This window comes from Nicotiana tabacum, chromosome 4, assembly GCF_000715075.1.
Source record: "Nicotiana tabacum cultivar K326 chromosome 4, ASM71507v2, whole genome shotgun sequence".
NCBI classification, from domain to species: domain Eukaryota; kingdom Viridiplantae; phylum Streptophyta; class Magnoliopsida; order Solanales; family Solanaceae; genus Nicotiana; species Nicotiana tabacum.
Genome location: NC_134083.1, coordinates 32,333,090 through 32,343,465, shown reverse-complemented (window position 1 = coordinate 32,343,465; position 10,376 = coordinate 32,333,090). Strand labels below are relative to the sequence as shown.

General features: G+C 35.8%; 1 protein-coding gene across 1 annotated transcript; it reads right to left on the bottom strand.

The window, feature by feature from the left end:
• Positions 1 to 3,758: 3,758 nt before the first annotated feature.
• On the bottom strand, positions 3,759 to 9,110 carry LOC107802864 (calmodulin-binding protein 60 A). Its single transcript, XM_016626443.2, has 7 exons — positions 8,828 to 9,110; positions 8,518 to 8,584; positions 6,645 to 6,691; positions 6,094 to 6,536; positions 5,387 to 5,547; positions 4,363 to 4,572; positions 3,759 to 4,252 (listed from the first exon to the last, which is right to left on the bottom strand). Exons 1-7 carry the CDS (start codon positions 8,911 to 8,913, stop codon positions 3,929 to 3,931), a joined length of 1,338 nt encoding a protein of 445 aa, XP_016481929.1. The 5' UTR covers positions 8,914 to 9,110; the 3' UTR covers positions 3,759 to 3,928.
• Positions 9,111 to 10,376: the final 1,266 nt, after the last annotated feature.

Genomic DNA, 10,376 nt, shown 5'->3' with positions numbered 1-10,376 from the left:
TATACACATTCGCATAAAGCCATCTTTCTTCTTTAAAAATAGTACTGGTGCACCCTAGGACGACACACTAGGTATAATGAATCCCTGATCAAGCAAGTCTTATAACTGCTCTTTTAATTCTTTCAACTCAGCCAGGGCCATACGGTATGGTGGAATAGAAATGAGCTGAGTGCCCAGAGCTAAATCAATACAAAAGTCAATATCTCTGTCGGGTGGCATCCCCTGCAGATCTGCAGGAAATACATCTGGAAATTCACGGACAACTAGAACTGAATCCATAGAAAGAACATCCGCACTAGAATCGCGAATATGAGCCAAATAAGCTAGACAGCCCTTCGACCATACGACGAGCCTTTACATAAGAGATAATCCTACTGGTGGAATGGCCAAGAGTCCCTTTACACTCTATTCGAGGTAACCCAGGCATGGCTAGGGTCACCGGTTTGGCGTGACAATCTAATATAGCATGATAAGGTGACAACCAATCCATACCCAAGATGACATCAAAATCTACCATATCAAGAAGTATAAGATCTATGCTAGTCTCAAGACTCCCAATAATAACCACACACGAATGATAGACATGATTTACGATAATAGAATCTCCCACCGGTGTGGACACACACACACAGAAGCACTCAGAGAATCATGAGGCACAGCCAAATATGAAGCAAAGTAGGAGGACACATAGGAATAAGTAGATCATGGATCAAATAAAACTGAAGCATCTCTATGGAAAACTAGAACAATACATGTGATCACGGCATCAGATGATTCGGCCTCAGGCCTAGCTGAAAAAGCATAAAATCGGGGTTGGGCCCCACCACTCTAAATCGTGTCCCTGGGACGGCCTCTAACTGGCTGGCATCCACCTCTAACGGCCTGACCTCCACCTCTAATGGCCTGACCTCCACCTCTAGCTGCCTGACCCCTACCTCTAGCTGGCTGAACAGGCAATGAAGCAACCGGTGCTGGTATGATGGCACGAGAATCCTACCGAGATCTGTTACTCGGCAAGCTAGGGCAATACCTCCTGATGTGACCAATGTTCCCACACTCATAACACTCATCCTGCTGTTATGGCTGCTGAAGCTGAAGCTAACCCGAACGGGCCGGATAACCGTTGTAGTGACTCTGGAGTGGTGGTGCACTGATAGGAGCCGAATGTGCACTAAATGCTAGCTACCGAGAGTGAGGCATAATAGGACCGTGACTCCTTGAAGCACCGTGAGATGCCTGAAGTGCTGAATGAAACGGTCTGGGAGGATGACCCCTACCAAAATTACCCCTGCCTCCAGATGAGGCACCACTGAACCCACCAAACTGACGAGGCCTCTTATCAGACTCCTGCCCTCTCTCCTGTGCAAGAACCATCTCGATCCTCCTAGCAACATTTGCAACCGCTTGAAAGGAAATCTCACTTCCAGTCTCCTTGGTCATCTGAAGTCTGATAGGGTGAGTGAGTCCATTAATAAACCTCCTCACTCTCTCTCCCTCAGTAGGTAGTAAAAGGAGAGCATGACGGGCTAAATCCACAAAACGGGTCTCGTACTGAGTAACAGTCATACTGCCCTGTTGTAAATGCTCAAATTGCCTGCGAAAGTCCTCTCTCATTGTGATAGGGAGGAACTTCTCTAGAAATAGCCGTGAGAACTGCTCCCAGGTCAATGCAGGCGATCCAACTGGTCTGGTCAACGTATAATCTCTCCACCACCTCTTGGCGGAACCAGTCATCTGAAATATAGCAAAATCGACCCCATTGGTCTCAACTACACCCATATTCTGCAATACCTCATGGCAGCGGTCAAGATAATACTGTGGGTCCTTAGAAGATGTACCACTAAAGTGAACGGGAAAGAGCTTAGTAAACTTGTCCAACCTCAATAAAGCCTCAGAAGACATGGTGGGCCTATCACCACCCTACGCCGAAACAACTGGCTGAACTACCCCAACTGGCGGGGCTGCTAGAGCCTGATACTGGGAAGCCATCTGCTCCGGAGCGGGAGTAGTGGGAGTTTGTGCTCTTCCCCTAGCCTGTGAGATAGCTGGTACCACTGAAAATGTACCATTTTGGGCCACGCCCTCCATAAGACTAACCAAACGGACTAGAGCGTCCTGAAGCACTTGAGTAGTTATGAATCCTTTCGGGACCTGAACTGGTCCAACCAGTACAGTCTGAACTAGAACCTCTTCCTGAAGATCCACCTGAGGTTTTACTACGGGTGTTGCTGCTCGAGCTCTAGCTTAAGCTCTGCCTCTGACTCTACCTCGGCCTCTGGCACGACCTCGACCTCGGCCTCTACCCCTAGTCATAGTTGCTACCGGGGGTTCTAGTCCTTGTTCGTCGGTAGATGTATTACATGTTCTCACCATCTGCGAGAGAATAAGAATAGAATGGTTCAATCATAGGTGATAGAATAAAATCGCACGATAGAATAAGAAAGAAGTGATATTGTTCCTAAACTTTATAGCCTTTGAAAGATAAGTACAGATGTCTCCGTACCGATCCTTCAGACTCTACTAAGCTTGCTCGTAACTCGTGAGACTTATGTAACCTAGTGCTCTGATACCAACTTGTCACGACCCGAAATTTCTACCTTCGAGACCGTGATGGCACCTAACATTTTACTTGCTAGGCAAGCCAACGTTAGAATATAATTAGCCATTTTAACGTAATTTTAAATTAATTAATAACAAAGAAACTAATGCGGACCTACCGGAACTGTTAAAATACTGATCCGGGTCTGTTTGTTCAAAATGTTGACCAAAGTCAACTTAATTGAGTTTTAAAGCTCTATTTCACATTTTAATCAATTTTTCATATAAAAACTTTCTGAAAAATTATACGGACTGCGCACGCAAGTCGAGGAATGATGAATAGTGCTATTTGAGGTCTCATAACACATAAATAATTTTTAAATTTAAAGATGACATTTTGGCACACATATATATATATATATATATATATATATATATATATATATATATATATATATATATATATATATATATATATATATATATATATATATATATATATATATATATATATATATATATATATATATATATATATATATATATATATATATAGTCGGATGGTGAAAAAAATAAAAATGGCTTGAGGCGTGATATATTATTATTTCAAAAGAGTAATGTCTGCATTTTCGGATAACAAACAATACTTTCTTGGAATATAACAAATTTCTTATCAGTTGTCTAAAGTGTCTGACTTGATTAGCTTTTTTTTTAAAATAACATTCTTCCATAGAAAACATTAACAGTTAATTTTGTTTGAAATTATAAACTTTCATAACAATTAAACCTTTTAGCACAGATATAACCCTTTTGTAAATTAACTGCAAAACAATTGGAGTTAAAACATAAAATAAAATATAAACTGACAAGAGTTACTCTAATAACCACACCACACGTTCAATATGGAACTCTTAGGTGATGTTTAGTTGGGGTAGCGGAAATTAAATGTTATTAATATGACGTTTGGTTTCACTTTTTCTTTTCATATAAGACTCGCAAATATTATTTTATACGGTGTTTGGTTTCTTTTTTATTTTTTTGCATAACTAATACCTGCATAAGTATATAAAAATTTATATATTATGTTATGTGAGATATAATGTGAAATAAGAATGCACGGATTGGTTACATGGATTAAAACTATTACCTTTAGTGTAGTAACAAAACATAGTTGAAATTATACACTATATAATTACTTTTTAATGCAACAAAACCAAACATCCAACAATAAACAATTCCTATAATACAATTTATATATTATGATCAGATATTACAATCTCTGTATTACTAATCTCTGCTTAACTATCATCTAACAAAACCATCCTTAAAGTCTCCATTATTTTGACTTGTATATTAGAAGCTACAACAGATTAACCAATGAAACAATGATCTAATAATCCCAGATGCTTTCAGAAAGAGGATGGTAGCTTAAATATTCATACATAAACGGATCTGGCACTTCACTGGTAAGAGTTGGTAAGCTATTGATTTGGTTTTTGAAGTCATAAGCATTAGTCACTGGTTGCTGCTGTGTATTAGTGGGACAATAATCTTGCAAATAGAATCTATTAGTGCCATTAATTGAAGCCGCTTCAAGTGGAGAAACGTCATTTGGTGAACTGGAAAAGCAAAGCATTTTAAAAGTATCATCATCCAAAAGCTTGATGTTTTGGCCATTTTGGAACGCTGTTTTTACCAGCTCCATAGCATAAGCCTATCAACAGATCATAAAGTAGGGAAATAAATTTTTTTTTTTAAAAACACATGCTCATGGAAGCAATTAAACAGTGAAAAGGCAAATGAAAAAAAGTTAAAAATTAGAACCTTTTGAGTTCCAGAGAGATTCTCAACTGACACCAAGTGACCCTCTTGGTAAACTCCAATCACTTCTCCCACATCAGTAAATACCACTGATTTCACATTTTGCTGGGAATTATGGACAGAAGGATACACGTATCTTTTCAAGTCAAGTTTACTCTTTGCCTTATTAACTGCTGCATCCAATTTCTCGGCGTGCATACTCCTGCCAAGGATCTTTAGATATGCAAATGTTTTGAGTATCACTTAACAGTCGACACATAAAAAAAGTGAAATATATAGTTTAAACAGAGAGATTCTGTTCTAATATAACCATCATAATTAATGGCCTTAAAACAATGGCAATAGAAAGACAAAATAAAAAAAAAAAGCAGGAAGTATCATAACTGATAAGTTAAAAAAATTACACAAAAAGAAAAATTAACCTACCAGCAGATAAAACGAAGCAATTGTAACTTCATATATATCCGATCAGAATTATTTCATTGGGTTCAATCCATAGACGCTACAGCTTGAACTGCCTCGCCAAGAGACGGGACGTGCGGAAAAATTAGGGAGCTGAGACATAATTTGCCTCCTCTCCCATACAATATACGTTTAACTACTTCAGCAACTACGAACTGATCCACTTACCTGGACGGGGTCAATGGGCGATCAATAAAGCCTAGGCCTCCATTGCATTTTGGAGGGGTGTCTGACTAAGGTCGGCCCAAATTGTCATAATTTGTGGCAACGGAGACTAGCGTAACGTGTGGCCCCTTATAAAAAGAAAAAAAACACGTACCGGTCCAATTACTTAATTTTAACGTCCACATTAGTTATGGATAGAATCGGCAACGGTACTATCAGGAAATTTTTCTTTTGATGAACCTTCATCAAAAAGAGATATATGGAATACGTTCATATCGAATTTTAATTTATACTAAGCCGTAAAATTAAATTTATGGAAAGAGTAGTTTAATTTCGTGGTGCATAAGAAAGTGGTATATATGTTGTTGAAGTGATTGCAAGGGAATAAATAAATTCTTACACAGAGTAGCTTTTCACGGCTCAAAAAGTATTGAGTTAACAAGTCCCTGACAGTCTTAATGCTCTCCTTCATCAAACGGGTATGGAAAGGACCGCCTTTGCCAATTGTTTGCATTTTCCATACTTCAACTTCAAGAGTTAAGGGCCTCTGGCTCTTGCTCACTGCAAAATTGTTATACATGTAACAATATTTTCTCTAATTTATTTATTATTCAGAAAGCAGAAAAGTCATTGAACCACATGTAGGCTGTAGCAACCAAACCTATGACATATGTATTGTCCATTTTAATTAATCCAACAAATTCATCAAACCCAAAAGCGTGCTTGTGAAGTACTTGTGACCTGTCTAATTAATATAGAATCTCATTTTTTCTCTCTTTAGATTTGCCTTAGGTATCATATATATAGGTATATTTTTGTAATAAGGTTGCAAACCTGGAAGCTTGTTAGTACTTTTCCTGACCTCTTCTCCAATGGGGCCATCGATCATAAAAAATCTGAACCCCATCAGTCTCATACTCTGCCCCACTTAGACAAACAATAATTGATACACAAATTCATTGCAGGACTTATTATACATATGTAATTACCTAGCAGGCTAGCTTATTGGCATACAAATTAAATTAAATTCAATGAAATAGAATTAGGGGAATCTTAAAGGAAAAAGAAACCAATTATAATATGATTGAAAAGGAATTAAATACGTACTAGAACGACGATCCTTCACAAAGAATGGTTGTGTGACTGCTTCCACAATTCTTGTTCCATTGTAAGGATACACAGCTCTTGCACCTAATCTCAACTCACGTTTTCTCATAGACACTCTGCTATGTTTGAATGAAATATGACTTACAGAAATACTTCCATCTTTCAAGGTGACATAAGGATCTCCCCGTATCAGCGATTTGTCACCACCACAACTTCTAAAATCTTTCTCAAGGACAACTATTTCCACCCTTGCTGATGCTTCAGGTCCAGAACTGATGATATTCTGAGTACGAGGGTCAATTAAATGTAGATTTAAGGTACTGCCCTCTTCACCTATGGGGATTCCAGTAAAAATTGGACCATTTATGTTGTTTGAAAACTTCAATTCTAAATGTCGTGAATCATACGATTGATCAGAAGGATTTAAATTTTCCTGCGCTTTCCTGAATAAGATGTACAAATATCGATATCATATGGACAGCAATAAAAATAACAGCAGCAAAGGTACAACAAATAACTATGAAATATAAAAAGAGGCGCGTTTATCATGCCTTGGGCCGATTGAAATCTTCACAGGTCCCGGTTCAACACCTGCAGCCTGTAGTTGCACAAAGAATTTAGATGACCATCGTAAAAGTCTTTATGTCAAGAGCTTAATTTTACTAGACGGTGTAAAAAATATTTATACTATTTGATTTCCTAAAAGATATTTACAAAGAATTGTTCATAAGAAATTAGCAACATAATAATTACATGCTACAATAGGTTAAACTACAATATGTTACTGTAAAACATTTTATATTATTAGTGTAGATAAGTTATTTCCTTATATCAAATAATATAATCTAGGGCACAAACCAGCGTCCTAATTAAAATTTTCAACGTATCGAAATGAAGAGAAGCCATAAAAACCGAAGATTAGTAAATCAGATGACCATCGACACAGGAAAGAGATTAACATTAGAAACTACTGATACCGATGGAGTGAACCAAATTTAAGAAGGTTAAAAAGGAGTAAAAGAACCAATTTCTACACATTAGGCAAATTATGTCATAGAAGTTCCCGTAATTAACAATTCGAAGGTCACTCTCTGAGCCATTAGGGCACTATTAGCTGAAATAAACGTGATCATTTTGGGATGAAACAATAGTATCCCTTGTAACTTTGGTTGAGGTTGAAATAAAAGAACTAAGTAGTCGCCGTAAAAGAAGTCATGAATACCAATTAAACGACCTCTGACCCAAAAAAAAAAAAGAGATTCCTGGTCAAAGATTTTTCAGCATAACAAGAAGTTGCAGTAAAGGGACAAAACATTACATTGACTTGGTGTGGAATTTGCTATAATTCTACTTACTTTCTAAATCTCGACTTAATTCTTTCCTTTTAGCTTCCATTGCTTATTTTGATCATCTCAATATAAATTCTCAACATGTCAATATTATCATCTATAAAAGAAAATCTGAATCAAAGTACACTATTTTTTCAAAAGAAACAAAGCATTGACAATTTTGTTTTTGACTGCAGGAAAAAAAAAAAAAGAAAAAAGTCCTCCAGAAAAAGCTTTGGCTGTCCTTTCCTGGATCGGAGTCGGACAAACCAGACAATCCATTAATTTTGATAGAATGTGATGTTGGTCCACGTTTCTGACAACCAGCGGAAAAAAGTGATTTGAAGACTTTTGCATAACACCAAAATAATGTTAGTCCAATTAGTATATTTTCCAAGCTATTTTAAAGTATTGAGAGAAGCCTATAAGATTTGATTTTGTTTTCACATTAATCACAAGGGGTTGTTAGGATCCTAAGATCCTTTTCTCCAATCTTGAGAACTCAATCAACCATATGACTACAATCTAACAATCCTAACCCTAAATTAATACTTCATCGGTTTTAATTTACGTGAACATGTTTGACTGAGTATGAAATTTAAGAAAACAATGAAGACTTTTGAAATTTGTAGTCCTAAACAAATCAAAAAGGGGCCAGAATATTTATGTGGTTATAAAAGCTTTTCATTAAGGGTAGAATTGTAAGTTTAAGTTAAATTGTTTCCAAATTTAGAAATTGGTCATTCTTTTTTAAACGAACCAAAAAGAAAATAGGTTGACATATGAAGAGTACATAGTATACTAAAAGAAAGAAAAAACTGTGTCATGAAAAGGCACCTTAAAAAGTTCAGGAAACCCTTTTTTAATATCAACCTAAGCACCAAGGAACAAATAAAATAGAAAAAACTGGCAAGCGTATATATAAAACAAAGATATATATATATATTATATATATTTTAATTCAAAAGTTAAAACCTGTAATTATCTAACAAGTACATATGATTAAGTAAATATTTTATACCATCTAAAATATAAACTCAATAAAGAAACCATACAATATACTACTACTCATATAGTTAGTGAAGATGGTACTCACAGCTGGATCAACGCAGAGCCGCCTCATTGACTTCAGTAAACGCACGACTCGCACAGCCATAACAGACCTGTTCAAAGTCCAAAAATGAAGTATAATTAGCACTTAGCAGAACAATTAAGCAGAAGGGGATGAATGAAATAATCAGTTTCTAATGATCTATACAGTTAATCCCGAGAAGACTTGCGCTTCAGATATAAGATAATTGACAACGCTATAAGATTTCTGAAAAATAGATAAAACCAAGAAAAATGAAAAGCAAAGTTAATAAGCAAAAGACCCAGAGAGAAAGATAGTATGAAAGGTCACACACTTTCTTAGTTTGTGGAATTTTCTCTTCCTGTGAAATGAAGCCGAGGCAGGAATAGAAAAACTAGGAGAATTTTCACAGAGATCCATAGCGCATGTGTTTTTCCAAAACTGTATGTGTTTTTGTTCTTTCTAAAACTGTATGTAAGAACCCTAAAATTGAGTAGTTTTTGGTAATGTATTTTTACTACCAGTAGTATTGATTAAAGCGAGGGCTGCTATTTATAGCGAGAAATTTTGCTTAAAAGTTAAGATATCCAAAAGTTTACAAAAATATCCCAGTATCCATGAAAGCGGCACGTAGATGCGTTAGATACCCAAACTTTACGAAGAAACATCAGTGAAGCCGAAATGCAATTTACAAATCTCCTGTAGAGAGTCATTTGAACACCCTCACTTCTTTTATCTTTTTTATCGGATGGTCGGCCAAGGGACAGTCCCCTCTAGCATATTGTCACGTCCTTAGTCGTTAACTAAGTACACGTGTCGCACTTGACAACTCGCTCACCATCATGTACAATTTGCTCACGTTCTTGCGATGCCAAGTCAGTGTTACTACACTCAAGATCGCTAAGAGAATGTTAGAACACAAAAGAATTGTTAAAGGAAGTTTTTGTATTAGAGAGAACTTATTGTACGTTTTGCTTGGTGAGTTACAAATGAATAACTCTTTTATATATTAGTTTCATAGGGGCTAGTGAGTAAATAATAATTATTACACAAGGCCCTTATTATTTACAAATAAGTACACCCTCTAGAATTTTCTACATGACTATAACATTCCAAGGTTTTCCAAAAGAGTCTTCCTACCAAGTCCATAAATATCTAAAGTTTTCCCAAGAAAATTCTCCATAGTTCTAGAATATTCCACCATGAGTTGGTCCCTAACTTATGTAACCCTTCCATATGACAAAATATATGGCATGATGATGTGGCGGGCCATGACATTATACACTTAAAATTAAAACTAGCAAAAGAATTAAATAAACGACGAAAGAGAGAGAAGGGAACAAGAAAAGACATAAAATTAAGTAAATAACAATGACCTAAAGAATATCTTCTCACTTTGATTCAATTTTATATATGGCACACTTTTTCTTTTTTGTTTGTCTGGAAAAAAAAAAAGAATGATACATTCTATAATTAAAAATATTTTAACTTTAAATTTTTCATATTATACTTAATGAGAAAATTTACACATAATTATTTATAGATTTATTTTAGACTATAAATTTTAAAATTCATTCTTTCATTCTTTCTTAAATTTTGGGTTGAGTCAATATCATCACATGAAATGGGACGAATGGAATAATAGGTTAGTATGTAAGAATGGTTGTAAAGAGTTTGATGAAAGCACTTATGACAATCTTCAGCTTACGCATTGAGGTGGAGCATCTTAGAATCTGATGTGAATACCTAATTTTTGTACTATTTTAACACCTCCTAAAGTCATTAGTGTTTTATTGCTTTAATTATATTTCCCAATTTTTTGTGTCTTTGATTGCATATTTCCTATCATAAAAATACCAAAAATAGTTCTTTCTTTATTTGTG

Bases quoted from the DNA above. Each gene is read 5' to 3' on its own strand.
- LOC107802864 (XM_016626443.2), bottom strand. From the start codon at position 8,913: ATGGATCTCTGTGAAAATTCTCCTAGTTTTTCTATTCCTGCCTCGGCT. The intron at 8,585-8,827 runs GTGTGTGACCTT...GACTTTGAACAG, and splicing joins AAATTCCACAAACTAAGAAA to GTCTGTTATGGCTGTGCGAG. The intron at 4,253-4,362 runs GTTCTAATTTTT...ATCTGTTGATAG, and splicing joins ATCTCTCTGGAACTCAAAAG to GCTTATGCTATGGAGCTGGT.